Here is a 15,337-nt window from a genome sequence, read left to right as displayed (position 1 = left end):
TGTGACTTTGAGGACTGTGGGCTCTCAGACAGCAAATAGTGCATGAATAGGAAACTTGTAGTTCCTATCTGCATTACACACAGCAAAATGTAAAGTGTTTGGAATGGAATCAATTCTGACCTTTTTTTTTTTTTTTGCTGCCATGCCATAAATTGTGTCAGATTCATCAATGAACTCGGTTCTTCCAGGATGGAGTGTGCAAGGATAATCCCTTAGCTCCTGTGTGGAGCTGGTGTGCACCAGGCCAGACACAGCACTGTCATCCATAGCCAGCCTGTGTCTGCACAGAGAGCAGGGAGCTGCAGCTCTGAGGAACTCAGGGCTTAGTGAGCAAACACACCAAACCCCTCATTTAGATCTGTTAATTTACTGGAGTATTTGCTGCTATATATTTAGTATATATTTATTTATAGTATATGCTGCTGGTATATTTTTATATCCCCACCCAAAGCTGAAAAAAAAGAACCCTGGCAGTTTGCTTTAGCTGTGAAGTCAAGAGACCCATTTCAACAGGTTCCAGCTTTGCTCCTTGTTTGAATTCAAAGCAACCAAAACTCTTCTGTTGGTCACATCAAACCAACATAAGTTTGATCAGTCTGTGAAAGACAGAAGAATGTAAAAATTAATTCATTTTCTAGTACATACAGTCTTCTAATTCAGCCATGGGATAATTATGCCATAATTCACTAGATCAAATAACTGAGAAAAGCACTGGAAAAGAAGGTTTTTTAAATTAAGTCTAAAAAAAGTGAATGAATTTAATAAACAAAACCATGTAGTAAAAATACAGTAATTTAAACTTCTCAAAGCCCTTTGATAATGGAGCCCTGCACCCCAGTCATGTGCAGTGCAGCCTCAGCTGTCCCTTTGAGCCCAGAGCTGCCAAGGGTCAGGGCTGGGATGAGCCTTCACCCAAAAGTGAATCCAAAATCAGTCGAGAACAGGGCTCACACACAGAGCAAAGCCTCAAGACCAAAGCCAAACCTCCATCAGGTTGGATTTGTTTAAACACTGAATTGTAGAAAATTTGCTCATCCTGTAACATCATTATTACTATGAAACTTTACATGAGCTGCTAAATAACCACATTCCCATCCTGAAATGCATTCCCAAATATTGTTGTGCACTTGCTCTGCCTCTGCGGCTGCTCCTGGGGCTGCTCTTGGCCACGCAGCCTCAGGGGGGGCCAGCACTGGCTGCAGCCCCAGCGGGCTCCCCAGGACAAGGCCCAGCAATTAAGAGGCCAATTAAAGCACTGGGCAGCAGCAGAACCCTTATCAGAGTTATTTGGACAACAGGGACTTGCCACAGCTCCACAGCAGCATGACCATGAGCCAGGCTACCAATGCAATGAGCAGAGTTTTAATAAAACTGCAGAGAAAAATCAGCAACTTACAGTCCCATCTGATAGAGCTTCTGTCTTGGTTTAATTTTGACTTTCCCGGCCAACGCACCAAATTAGTGTCTCGAGTTTGAGTTGCCAATTTGAATAAACTTATTTTTCTTGTTGTGAGACAGAACCAGGAGCAAAAGAGCAAGGCAGGCCTAAAACTTGAGAGAGTATAAAAGAAAATTTATTAACTACACAAACAAAAAGAGAGGGAAAAAAATTATCAGAATAAGATTTTTTTCAGATCACTCCTTCACTCCCTCTCCCAATCTTCATAACAACAAAACAAACATATAACAAATACTTCGGTCAGTCCCCAATTTAGTCTTTCTCAGTTCACTTCTGGAGAGAGAAGCCTCTTTTTATTGAAGTTGTAGGGATTTTTCCCACAAGAAGGAAAAAGACAGTTCTCTTGTGGTTTTATCTTTCATGATTTGCATCCGCCCGGGAACCTGCAACCGTGACGCTCCTCCCAACTCTACAGCCGTCCCAAAGCTGTAGATGTGGGCCATGTCTGTCTCATGGGGTATTACTTTTAAGAATGAAATGTTCGAACAGCAAAGATTCTCTCTGTCTCCTTTCTCTCTGCTCAGGCTTCATTTTCAGAAAACCGAAATCCCCTTCTTTTCTCAGGACAGAAATTCTCAGCACAGGTGCTCTTTGGTCAAATCCTCTATTAAATGGAACATTTCTATCCCACCATGTCTCTTTCCATGGTTTATAGGAATATTCAGTACATCAGTTCATCCCTACAATTTTACAAAAAGATTTTCAGCCATTTCAGCATCTTCTCATTCTCCTTCCATCTCAAAAACTTAGCTCTTACGTCACTGACTTCAGAAATCTTTTTATTCCCTTTCATATTCAAAGGAAAGGCTGAAGGCTTTGCAAACCTTATCTGAGCACTAAAGAGTTAAAGTTTAACACAACTACTAAAGTTGGGCCAGGCTCAGGCCGTGCTGGGGGGGCAGCTGAGGTGTCAATCAGCCTTTCTGGGGCTGGGCTGCAGCCCCACACTGCTCATGGCCACCCGGGCAGGCCCGGCCCGTCCGGCAGCAGCAAGAGTCGGCCTCCCCCCCACGCCAGAGCCGCAGGCCCGTGGAGGAGGAAGCTGTGAAGGTCTTATCACAAAACATTTTCTCCCCCCGGCCATCGGGTCCCCCTCGTTGGCAAACGGGGCCCAAGCGGCCTCCCGAGCCTCCCCCCCGCATGGGGGAAGGGGGAAGCTCGGGTTGGTGTTACCTGCTCAGCCACCGGAAAGACAAAGAGACTCAGTTCTGGATTACCTCCTTCAAAATGTGTGTTCCCGGAGCGAACTAACTTTCTCTAATTGGCTGTTGCAGGTATCCCAACCCCCACAGAAAAAATTCCCTTAGGAAGAACCTCTTCTGAGTTTCTTCTTCCTAAGTCAACCTATCACAGTGACACAGAGAACCTTCCAAGCGTTCTTTTCGTGAGCTGCTGCTGTGATGTCACAGGAGCGTTGCCACATCCCAGCGGTGCTCCCGTTGCTGTGGGACACAGAGGCCTCAGTGCCCAGAGGCTCTGGGTGCCTGCTGACTGCCGGAGGATCCTCCTGCCCGAGGCATTCTCGGCAGCCAGCCCAGCCCTGACCCGTGTCCGTGTGTGCCTGCAGGGGTGCAGCCTGCAGACGTGTGCAGCGCAGCCACAATGATCCAGCAAGTGGTTGCTGCAGTTTGCACTCTGTACTCTGTGGCTTATTCGGGGTATTTTTTAACCCACTTGGCAAGTAAGTTGAGGTTTTCTCTCGGTGCAGCATCTGTGGCTTTGGGCTTGCTGTGTGCTTTCTGTTCTTCCCTGGACCTTTGAGTTAACTTTGTAACCAAATTGCCATGAAGACACCGTTGGTTTGGGAGAGCTCCTGCCAGCAGCTGCAGCTCAAAAAGGGGGTGTCTGCAGCCAGCGAGGCGTTTGCAATGAGGCCTGGGGGGGTTCTGTTCCCTCGAGCAGGGCGTCTGTGGCAGTGGAGCCTGGAACTCCCTTTGTTTGCTGGTCCAGCCAAGAACTGACACAGCCCAGGATTTTGTGCTGTTCTCTTGCTTGCTAGGTGAAGGGACTGTGGCTCCTGGAGGGATGCTGTGAAAGCAAAATGTTCTCTTGGGGTTACCTTGCTCCGTGGCATTTCCCACCACGGGCAATTTTTTTCCTACCAGCATCTGGTTCATGTTCCCTCTCCCATTGCAGGGCACCTCATGCGTGGATCCCAAGCAGCTCCTCCTTCGGTGAGTGGGAAGAAACCTCTGGTGTTCAGAACTGTGCAGCAAATTGTGAGCTCTGTGTGTGGCAGCCGAGTGCCATCCTGGGAGGCCGAAGGAAAGTCCCTGTCAGGGTCTTTGCAGCAGCAGCAGCAGCAGCAAAGGGATCCCTGGCAGTTTTCTCCTTTTCTGCTGAAGAGTTTTAGAAGAGCTGCAGGTCTGGTTTTGCAGGCAGAGGATTTGCCTTAGCCATGGTGAAATACCGAATTCCCAACAATAAGTGGCAATGTCACTTTTAGCCCATTGTTAGTTTGTACAACTCTGAACTCTGTTTCTGCTTCGTGCAGCTGGATGTGTAGCTGAGGATAAATAAGGTGACAACTGAGATCGAACTTCCTGTCCCTCACGCTACTGTCTGTCCTCAGGGCACCAAAGCTGCATCAGCACCTCCTCTGGCTGCCTCTGCTTCCAAAGAGGAAGAAGACAGCAGTGAGATTCCCGCTGTTCTGGGGGACGATGGTGAACACCCCGTGGTTTGGGAATACAACAGCAAGGCTCCCGCAGTGTGGGACAAGGACAGTGGACATCTCCCGGCATGGGAGGAGGATGGTGGATATCCCCTGGCATGGGACAAGGATAGAAAAGCTCCCATGGCGTGGGATGAGGGCGACGGACATCTCCCGGTGTGGGATGAGGACAGAGGACATCCTGTGGCTCGGGAAGAGGAGGGTGAACGTATCCCAGCACGGGATGTGGATGGTGAACGTCTCGCGGCTTGGAAAGATGATGGAGAACCTGCCTCTGCTTGGGAAGAGGATGGAGAACCTGCCTCTGCTTGGGAAGAGGATGGAGAATCTGCAGCATTTTTGGAAGAGGATGGAGAACCTGCAGCATTTTGGGAAGAGGACGAGGAACCTCCTTCTGCTTGGGAAGAGCACACTGAACCTCCCTCCGCTGTGGGATCCTGGGCTGAACATTCTGACAGCAGCACAGCCCTGCAGCCAGAGGGGACAGGGGAGCGGTGCCTGATGCAGCTGAGTACGTCTGTTCTGTTCCTGTGTGCCAGAGCAGGGTGCTGTGTGTGTGTCTCAGCATGAGCTGCACCCAGTGCTGCTCTGCAGCTGAATGTCACCGAGTCATTCATTGTCCTTCCCCAGCTGACACCAAGGGGCTCATGGCCCCAGGGAGTGGGGCTGCATTCTGGCTCTGCTGCAAGGCAGGGTCTCCATCTGGGAGGGAGCATCTTCCACGTGGTTTCTTTCAGGGAACATCGTGAGCGTGGGGGAGCCTGCTGAGAAATACCTGGGACTGGAGCAGATTGGCCAAGGGTAAGTGCATGGTAGTTCCTTCTGCACAAGCAGGGCCCAGGTATTTTGCTGGAGTCAGGAGAGCTCCAAACACCTTCCGACACTGGGGTATGATCCTGCTGTCTCTCAGTTTTGATCAGAATTGATAACTGTGGTCAGAAGGCACAGTCAAAGGCCTCTGAGGCTGGCAGTGTCCTGCCTGCAGCAAGGAGCAGGACCTGGAAGGTCTTCTGTGCCTGGAATTTGATTGCCCTAAAGAGCAACTCACCATCTGGTGACTCTCAGAAAACAGTTCTCAAGAAGAACTAATAAGTGCTTTTTTCAGCACAGGTAATAAACTCCATGCATTCAGTAACAGACACAGAGCTGCTGCACTCGAGGGGAAAATGCATCACCTGCCTGATGGCAGGGCCCTTGTGGATCCTGCAAGTCTTAGGCAGGAAATGCAAAAGGATGAAATACATTCTTTTCCACTTCTTTAGACACCAACTCCCACCTCAGGTTTTGAACTAAAGGAATTCAGTGTGGACATTCGCTCCAGCCCTTTTCCTTCGTGTTGGGCTCAGTTTTCTCTTGCACACCTTGCATGGCAGACGGCTGGTGGCTGCTGCACTGCTGTTTGAAGGGTCGATGCACGCAGGTGTTTTGTGAATGCTGCAGGCAGCAGAGATCTCCTGTCTGGGCTGCCTTTCACTGCCAGAGCCTAAAGCTCTGCTTCTTTCTTCTCTGCTGTTTTGTCTCCAGGGCTTTTGGAACTGTTTATAAAGGACTCGACAGGGCCACTGGAGGAGAGGTCAGTGCCACCACGTCCAGCACGTCTGGCAGCTCTCGAGGGCTTTCCCCTCTGCTGGGAGCTGTGGCTGCAGCTTTGGGGGCCCAGCAGAGCTTTCCTGCACAGGCTGCTCCTCTGAAGGCAGAGCAGTGTCAGCCTTCAGAACACAGCTGGGACAGCCTTGGTGCTTCTGAAGTGCCCAGAGGAATGCAAGGAGGGCAGTGGTGTCTGTCAGAGCTGGACACCATGGCTTGGTCTTCATATCTAAAACCATGAATGCATCAGCAGGTGGAGACTGAGGCCCAATTTATCTTCATCCCAGCCTTGGACAGGAACACTATTTAGCAGTTTTTCCATCCTGCTTTTCATCTTCAAAGGCCTAATTAGGCCTAATTAGGGAGAGATCCTGCTTGGGCTCAGTTTGGGGTTTTAGTCCTACTGCAGCTGTTCACAGAGAGAGAGGGAGAGAAATGAGAAGATGGATGTCCAGAGCAAAGCTCTCTCCTAAACGCTGCAGTTGAAACACAACTGGGTCTGGTGTCAGTGACACCCTGTGACAATGGATGTCTGTGTCTGCTTTATTGTGCAATCCCAAACAGAGCAGTGGCATTTGAAATCATGACCAAGTCCCATAGAATTGCTAAAGGGTTCTGGGCTGTTTTGCTCTGTTTCACAGCATCAGAAATACCTCCTGCTTGCAAAATGTGTTTAAATAATAACGATGATGATGATGATCATCATCACCGGAGTGGTGATAAACTAAGGCCATTTGAGAAGATGCAGATTCTGTAGGTGCAGAAAATGTTGTTAGAGCTTTGAGGCTGACAGCTGAGGGACCATTTCTGCAGAGCTTACAAGGCCAAATGTCTCTGGCCACGTGTCCTGTAAGCAGCCCCCAGCCAGCAGAGAAATGGGCTGTGGGAATGGCACTTGCTGAGCTCTGGTGTCCCATGCCAAGGCAGTTTGGCACAGCCTGGCTCTGTCGCTCCAAAAAGATTCACTCCATGCTTGCTGTGGTCTCCTGCCACAGACCCCTCCAGCTAAAGGTCTGCAATGTCACTTCAGGTGGCCATAAAGAAAATGAGTCTCAGAGAGCAGAACAGGGAACGAGCTGTGAATGAGATCCTGCTCCTGAAAGGCAAGAACCACCCCAACATTGTCATCTTTTTGGACAGGTGAGTGCTTCAGGTCTTATCCTGTGCAAGGGCCCTGTGTTAATCTTTCATTCGTAGTCAGTAGCCTCTTCTGAAAAAGCCTGACCTGGCCATATCTTCAACAACAGCCTGGCAGTTCACTCCCTCCATGCTTTTGTTTGGTTTTTTTCTTCAAGCTGAACCCCTTTGCTGTGCCTTATGACAAGTGCTGAAAAACCATGGCAGAAATTATTTCCCTTGGCTTCTTCTTCCCAACTCTTTTCCATTGCTGCAGATGCCAGGAAGTCCAGGTTTCCAGAAATGCCTCATTTGCCCATTTTTCAATGGCCTTGCCTGTTTCTGAAGGGACTTTGTGTAAGGTTTTCCAAAGAGTTGATAACTTTTGTCCCAAGTGCTGTACGGCCTCCTTGCCTGGATAACTCTGGAAGTTGCATTGCCTTGTTCTGGAGGGAATGGTGGAACTGATGAGTTCAGATGCTGAACCAGCTGGGGGCAAGTGTTGTGGTTCCACACTGATCTGGGCTGTTGCTAAACTGTGTTTTTCACTTGCTTGCCATCTAAGGCATCTCCTTTCTCACAGGTGTCTCCTTCTCCTTCAGACTGTGCAGATTCCAAGGTCTGTGCAGGAATGTCTCTCCATCTGATCGTGTTCTCATTGACAAGTGACCTGGAAACAAAACTCCACTCGAGGCTTTTCCATGGGGGAATTGAGCAGTGCACATTCATCTCCATGCTGTTGTTTTCCTCTTCCAGCTTCCTTGTTGACGAAGATCTCTGGCTGGTGATGGAATACGTGGATGGAGGAACTTTGCAGGACGTTGTCAGACAGACACGCATGGCTGAAGGAGAGATGGCAGCTGTCAGTCGGGAGGTGAGGGATCCTTCTTGTGCTTCCCATGGCTTGGACACGATGGTCCTTCCAAACAGGCTGTGAGAGCAGGAGGGGCTCCATGCTCAGGGCTTTGTTTCTGTGTTGTTTTTATGAATTGGAGAAGGAAGAGCCTCTGGAGTCAGTGGCCTGCCAGTATCACTACACTTCTACTCTGTTCTTGTCCTCTTTCCTGCTGCTGTGGTACTCTCTCTGTCTTTCTTTGATTTGATTTGATTTGATTTGATTTGATTTGATTTGATTTGCTGTTCTCAGCTTTGCCTTGAACCATTTGCCTGGACTGTCTCCTGGCCTGTCACAGCAAAGTTGCTGCTGGGAGAATTCCAAACTGTCCTTTCTTGTGTGATGTGTTGTGACAATTGATTTTTATTCTTGTGTTTCTTGTTGTCTCTCAGTGTCTGCAGGGCCTGGATTTCCTCCATTCCAACCGGGTGATCCACAGAGATCTGAAGAGCTCCAACATCCTTCTGGGAATGGCTGGCTCTGTCAAGCTGGGTGGGTGTTCGTGGCCAGGCACGGTGCTCCCGGGGTGTGAGTGTGAGGCTGTTTCCAGGGATGGTCAGAGCCCCACAAGTGCTGCTGCTGGCACTGCCCGGCCCCTGCTGCCAGCTGAGAGCGGCTGCCCCGTGCAGAGAGCTCAGGAGAGGAGCAGAGTGTCAGGAGTGGCTTTGCTCTGGGCATGGCCCTTCCAGAGGGACGGGAGTTGGAATCTAAACTGCAAGGGAATCAGTAAAAGCCACTGCATGAACGCTGAGGGTTTATTTAAGGGTCCAGTTCCATCATTCCTTGGCCACAGCCCTGAGGACTTTTCCAGCTGACTTCACTACTGCATTCTCACCTTGAGAGTGGGGAATCTTTGTGCTTGGTTTCCTCATTGCAGCTGTCTTTGACAGTGTTTGTTTCTGTCCTCAGCTGATTTTGGCCTCTGTGCTCAGCTCAGCCCTGAGCAGGACCAGTGCAGCTCCATGGTGGGCACTGCTCACTGGATGGCCCCAGAAGTTGTGACCAGGTCTCCTTATGGCCCCAAGGTGGACATTTGGTCCTTCGGCATTGTGGCCATCGAGATGGTGGAAGGAGAACCTCCTTACTTCAAGGAAACAGGGGCTATGGTAAGAGGCAAATTCTCCAGTGTTTGCAGAGGCCTGTGAGCACAGGCTGACCCTGCACTGGGAGGAGCTGCTGGAGGTTTCTGCATATTGGGAAGGGAATTCCCAGAAGACTCGAGCCTGAACGCAGATGAATATTCTGCAGTCTCCAGCAACAATTTGCTTTGGGTTTCAAATTGTTGCAGCTCGTCTGTCAGTGAGGATGACCTGAAAATGTGAAGCCAGTGTATCAGCTCTAATGTTATCTTGGAAAAAAAACACAAACCAACCCCAAAACCCATCCCCAAACCCAACAAGTTTTCTGAAGGAGTTTCTAAAAGAGGTTTTTAAGAGAGGTTTAAGTTGAACTCCCCCCTGATTTTTCTCACTGGGAAGCTTGTCTAAAACATGAAGATGATTGCTTAACATCCCTGTAGTCCAACCTATTTCCTTCCTAGTCCAAGCTACTTTTCTGTCATCAAGCCTGAGCTTTCAGCAACCCCAACCTCCTGTTCCTTGCCTGGCAATTTCTGGGATGGGGCATCAGGAATTCATTTACTTCATTGTCAGTGGCACTGCAGACATGCGTTTGATGCAATTTAAAATAACACACGCAGACCACACTGACTCTTGAAAATGGCCTGTAAAGCTGGTGTCCGTATTTGGAGAAGCAAAATGTGCTGTTTCTGATGGAGGTTCCTACTAACAAAGTCAGACAACTAAATGGCCTCTCAAGCAAGATCATTTGGGTGTTGCAATGGCTGTGGCTGCATCAGGGTTTGGGGTTATTGGTTGGCACAGAAAAATGAGCCGTGAGCAGCATCTCTGCCAGGGAGGAAACTGCCCCCGGAGCTGGGGCTGAGTTACCGGGGTCGATGTGAGCAGCTGTGGGTGTGAAGGAAGCTGGCACAGCGCTGCCTTTGCTTTTCCTGCAGGCTCGGGCTCTGATCCGGCAGAACGGGACCCCGCAGCTGCAGGAGCCGCGGCGCCTGTCGGCTCTGCTGCGGGACTTCCTCGAGTGCAGCCTGGACTCGGACGACGAGCGGCGCTTCTCTGCCCAGGAGCTGCTGCAGGTGAGCGCGAAGCGGCTGCAGGGGAAACAGCAGCGCCAGGGAGGGGTTTTCTTGGGGGGCCCCCCTCCGATAATCTCCAGCCTCGCTGCTTTTCACACGCAAAGCAAGCAGAATCCTCGCCTGGTTGGGGTTGTCTGGGTCCGTTCGAGGTCATCTGGACCTGGTGACCCACAACGAGCAGGGACATCTTCAAGTGGCTCAGAGCCCTGCCTGACCTGAGCTTGGATGCTTCCAGGGAGGAGGCACCTCCCACATCTCCGGGCACCCTCTGTCAGTGTTTCCCCTGGTAAAAAAATTCCTCCTTAGACCTAATCTGAGCTTGCTTCCGTCTCTGGAGTTTCAAACCATTCCCCTTCGTCCAGGAACTTGACTCTGGAAAGTAATGGTCCATTTCTTTCTTTTTTATCCTTTGGTCAGCACCCATTTTTATCATCAGCCAAGCCTCTCTCCAGCCTGACCCCTCTGATCGCTGCAGCAAAGCAACCACGGGTGCAGCAGAGGAGATGAAGCACTTGAGAACAGCTTTTTGTTACAGTAGTTAGGACTAGTTAGTTATGGTAGTTAGCACTGCTAGTTAGTTAGGGTCGTTCGGACTGTTTGTTATGGAAGTTTTTAGAATAAAAACTCTCTTAAAACCTCAACACCCTTGTGTGCCTGCCTTCTCCCCCTGTGACTCAGCTGCCCCGAGCAATGCGAGGGGAGAGCGAGCCCAGCCTCGCCCAGAGCTGAGCCCTGGCAGAGCCCAGAGCAGCCTCGGCATCTGCAGAGTCAGCCTGGAAGGAGGCGCTTGGAGCCTCCTCGGCTGCAGCCGCCTCTTGGTTACAAACTGTGCGTGGTGGAAAATGCCACTGGTTCTGCAAGAGGGCAGAAGGGGCCCGGGGAAGGCCCAAGTGCTCCATGCAAGGGGAAAACCCACCCAGTGCTGGAGAAAAAACACGCCTTTATCCCCTCCAAAAATTTAATCCTAAATCAAGTGGAACAGGGGAAAGGGAGGAACCCCGGACCTTCGGGCCCTGCGAACCAAAGCGTCCCGCGGGTGTTGGTTTCTGCCGGGCTCGCTGCCCCCAGCCCAGCTCAGCTCGGCCCAGCTCAGCCCAGCCCAGCCCAGCCCAGCTCGGCCCAGCCCAGCCCGGCCCAGCCCAGCCCGGCCCGGCCCGGCCCAGCCCGCGGGCAGGGACACGCGTTTGGAGGAACCTGCGAGGGTGAGCAGGTGAGGGGGCTCCGGCAGTGACGGGTGAAAGGAACAGGGTGAATGTGACTTAAACAAACCCTGGGAATCTGCTTGGAAACAGGGCCAGGGACTTGTAGGTAAGAAGGAACGAAAGAGATTGTCACTTCTAGAAAACGGTGCTAATTGACATGGACTGTTGTTCAGCCAAGGCTGTGTTAAATTCTTGAACTAGGGAAAAACAAAGACTTAAGAGAATTATGAATATTGTTTTGTTTTACTAAAAAAAAAAAAAAAAAAAAAAAAAAAAGCAAAAAAGCGTGTGTGTGTGCATATTGGAGGGGGAGATGGAGTGGACAGATCGAGAAGTCTGAACCTTCCAAGGTACAGTCCCGGGGACAGGGCAGCCACCTCTGTACTGCAGACAGGAACCGGGAACAGTGACACGATCTGACTGTGACCCCCATCCCCTGTGTGAGGACAGGGGAGGGAATGGAGAATAACAGGAAATCCGGGAAGGAGGGAAGGGTGAGGGGAAGATGTTTTCGTAGGAATTATTTTCTCATTCTCTTGCTCTGACTTGTTTGATAATGTTATGAATGACGTTCTGTTTTTCCAGTTTATCAAGCAACGAGATTAAATTAAATTAATCGTAACAATTATAAATGGATACAATTAAAGTATTGGAGATGAATACAATCAAAATGCATATATTTGAGAATATAATTTAGTATAATTGAGGTTCATATAAAGCATAAGCAAAACTGACCGGGGATATGGGGAGTGGCTCGCCATTCCTCACGTACCAAAGCATCAAGGCCAAAAATCCTATTTATATCCTATATGCTACAGAAGTTTCTAGAGAACTCCTCCTAGTTTCTATTCCTAAAATGTACATCACTATGTTGTATGGCGCATGCTCTACTAATGGGTTAGGGGATCTCTCATCCTTTTGAGGGTCTTATTTCCGATGAAGGCTCGTCGTCTTCATCAGTGTCCACTGTGTGACCTGCAGGTAGTGCATGCCCACTATGTGACTGAGCAGATGTTTTCCATAACAGGATGTGTTGGTTTGAAAGTAAAACCAGTGCGAGACTCCAAGTCAGTAATACAATTTAATAGGAGAAAAGAGAAAAAATAAAATACATGCAATAATATAAAAGAAACAACCACCAACAAAGTCAGAAATACAACCTGACATCCTGTCAGTCAGGGTGTTGGTAGCAGTCCGTATAAATGGTGGCTGCAGTCCTCCTGGATGACAGATGTGGTTCAGTTGAAGCAGTGCTCCTGTAGAAGGTGCAGTTTTCCTCCGAAGATCCAGCGATGATGTGGAAAAGGTCCGACTTTCCTCTGGGATCCAGTGGAAAGGTCTGCCCTCGGGTCCCAAACCCCAGTTTTTTATCTAGGTAGGAAAGGCTTGGCTCCTGCCCCTGGTTGGGGCATCTCCCAATGGGATGATGTAATCTTATCAGTCACACAATAGGACTTAATGGCCCATTAACGGAATATATCTTCTGGAGGAAGGATGGGTTGTGGAAAGATAACGATGATCATCCCCCTGATTTTATGAGATGGCACATCAGCAGAGGATATCTCCCACAGAGATAAGGATCACCACCCCTCCCACATTTTAACAGATGGTGATAGAATACACATTTTTGCATTGTACCCCAGGACATAATCCACCCCTTATTCTATTACCATCTACATCACACCCAAACCAATACCCTCTTGCAGATATATAATACAAAATGAAACCTTACATACAGTTCTCACTAAAAATTAGGTCTCCTTGCGGTACACAACGGGTTTCCCCATCTTTCTGCATTACCCACCAAGTGCAACCAGGTCCTTGAGCAAAAACAATCCCATGGATTGGTTTGCCTTTGCCTGTGGTGGGATTAATCCAAACAGTCTTTCCTAAAATACCTTTCATGTGTACCACAGGGACCTTGTCCCCATCCACTGTGTGCAGGGGTTCAGAGTGGGCAGGACCGGCTCGATTGATGGACCCTCGGGTGTTAACCATCCAGGTGGCTTTGGCCAAGTTCATTTCCCAATTTCTGAAGGTTCCACCACCAAGTGCTTTCAAAGTAGTCTTAAGGAGTCCATTACACCGTTCAACTTTCCCGGCAGCTGGCGCATGGTAAGGGATATGATATATCCATTCAATGCCATGTTCTCTGGCCCACGTGTTGATAAGGCCGTTCTTGAAATGGGTTCCGTTGTCTGATTCAATTCTCTCAGGGGTACCATGCCTCCAAAGGACTTGTTTTTCTAGGCCCAAGATGGTGTTCCGGGCAGTGGCATGAGGCACAGGGTAGGTCTCTAACCATCCTGTAGTTGCTTTCACCATGGTCAGTACGTAGCGTTTGCCCTGGCGGGTTTGGGGAAGGGTGATGTAGTCAATTTGCCAGGCTTCCCCATACCTGTACTTCGACCATCATCCACCTTACCACAGAGGCTTCACCCGCTTGGCCTGTTTGATTTTGGCACAGGTCTCGCAGTCGTGGATGACCTGGGAGATGCTGTCCATGGTAAGGTCCACCCCTCGGTCACGGGCCCATCGGTATGTTGCATCTCTCCCCTGATGCCCAGAGGCATCATGGGCCCAACGAGCTAGGAATGATTCTCCCTTGTGCTGCAAGTCTAGATCCACCTGTGATACTTTCACTTTGGCAGCTCGGTCCACCTGCTCGTTGCTGTGATGTTCTTCATTAGCCCGGCTTTTGGGTACATGTGCATCCATGTGTCGAACCTTTATGGTCAATTTCTCTACTTGGGCAGCAATGTCCTGCCAAATCTCAGCTGCCCAGATGGGTTTCCCTCTGCACTACCAGTTGGCCTTTTTCCAGCTATCCAGCCAACCCCACAGAGCATTAGCTACCATCCATGAGTCAGTGTAGAGAGAGAGCCTTGGCCACTTCTCTCGTTCAGCAATATCCAAAGCCAACTGGGCGGCTTTTAGCTCTGCGACCTGACTCGATCCACCTTGTCCCTCGGTAGCTTGTGCAACTTGTCGTGTGGGGCTCCATACTGAAGCTTTCCATTTCCTGTTAGTGCCTACTATTCAGCAGGAGCCATCAGTGAAGAGGGCATATCGTCTTTCAGCCTCCGGTAGCTCATTATATGGTGGGGCTTCGTCAGCACATGCCACTTGCTCCTCTTCTTCTTCAGAAGACAATCCAAAAGTCTCACCTTCAGGCCAGTTTGTAATTATTTCCAGAATCCCAGGACGATTTGGATTCCCAATACGGGCACGCTGAGTGATGAGAGCAATCCACTTGCTCCATGTGGTGTCAGTGGCGTGATGTGTGGAAGGCACCTCTCCCTTGAACATCCAGCCCAGCACTGGTATTTGGGGTGCCAGGAGGAGGTGTGTTTCTGTGCCAACCACCTCTGAGGCAGCTTGAACTCCTTCATAGGCGGCCAAGATCTCCTTCTCTGTGGGAGTGTAGTTGGCTTCAGATCCTTTGTACCTTCTGCTCCAGAATCCCAGTGGTCGATCCCGAGTCTCACCAGGCACCTTCTGACACAGGTTCCAGGACAGACCATGGTTCCCGGCTGCAGAGTAGAGCACGTTCTTCACATCTGGTCCCGTCCTGACTGGGCCAAGGGCTACTGCATGAGCAATCTCCTGCTTGATCTGGGCAAAGGCTTGCTGCTGCTCAGGGCCCCAGTGGAAATTGTTCTTCTTGCGGGTAACCAGGTAGAGAGGGCTCACAATCAGACTGTACTCAGGAATGTGCATTCTCCAAAAGCCTATGGCACCTAGGAAGGCTTGTGTTTCCTTCTTGTTGGTAGGTGGAGACATAGCGGTGATCTTATTAATTCCCCCTGTTGGGATCTGACGACGTCCATCTTGCCACTTGACTCCTAGAAACTGAATTTCCTGAGCCGGTCCCTTAACTTTACTTCACTTAATGCCAAAACCAGCTTTCAGCAGAATCTGGATAATCTTCTCTCCTTTCTCAAAGACTTCTCCTGCTGTGCTGCCCCATACAATGATGTCATCGATATACTGTAGATGTTCGGGGGCCTCACCCTTTTCCAGTGCAGCCTGGATCAGCCCATGACAGATGGTGGGACTGTGCTTCCACCCCTGGGGCAGACGATTCCAGGTGTACTGCACGCCCCTCCAGGTGAAAGCAAACTGAGGCCTGCATTCTGCTGCCAGAGGAATGGAGAAAAATGCATTGGCGATATCGATAGTGGCGTACCACTTTGCTGCCTTGGACTCCAGCTCGTACTGCAGTTCCAGCATGTCTGGCACAGCAGCG

At 49.9% G+C, this 15,337-nt stretch overlaps 1 protein-coding gene across 1 annotated transcript in view; it reads right to left on the bottom strand.

Moving 5' to 3' along the window:
- The window catches only part of LOC148219398 (uncharacterized), a 158,603-nt gene that overhangs the window by 130,793 nt on the left and 12,473 nt on the right, over positions 1 to 15,337 (bottom strand). Inside the window, exon 3 of the mRNA XM_088157608.1 lies at positions 5,182 to 5,191. Coding sequence (XP_088013734.1) covers positions 5,182 to 5,191 — 10 coding nt within the window. The remainder of the gene's footprint in view (positions 1 to 5,181; positions 5,192 to 15,337) is intronic.

This window comes from Sturnus vulgaris, unplaced genomic scaffold (assembly GCF_052056855.1).
Source record: "Sturnus vulgaris isolate bStuVul1 unplaced genomic scaffold, bStuVul1.hap1 Scaffold_141, whole genome shotgun sequence".
Taxonomy (NCBI): domain Eukaryota; kingdom Metazoa; phylum Chordata; class Aves; order Passeriformes; family Sturnidae; genus Sturnus; species Sturnus vulgaris.
Note: the sequence above shows the minus strand (reverse complement) of the source record. Positions and strands in the feature narration are given on the sequence as shown.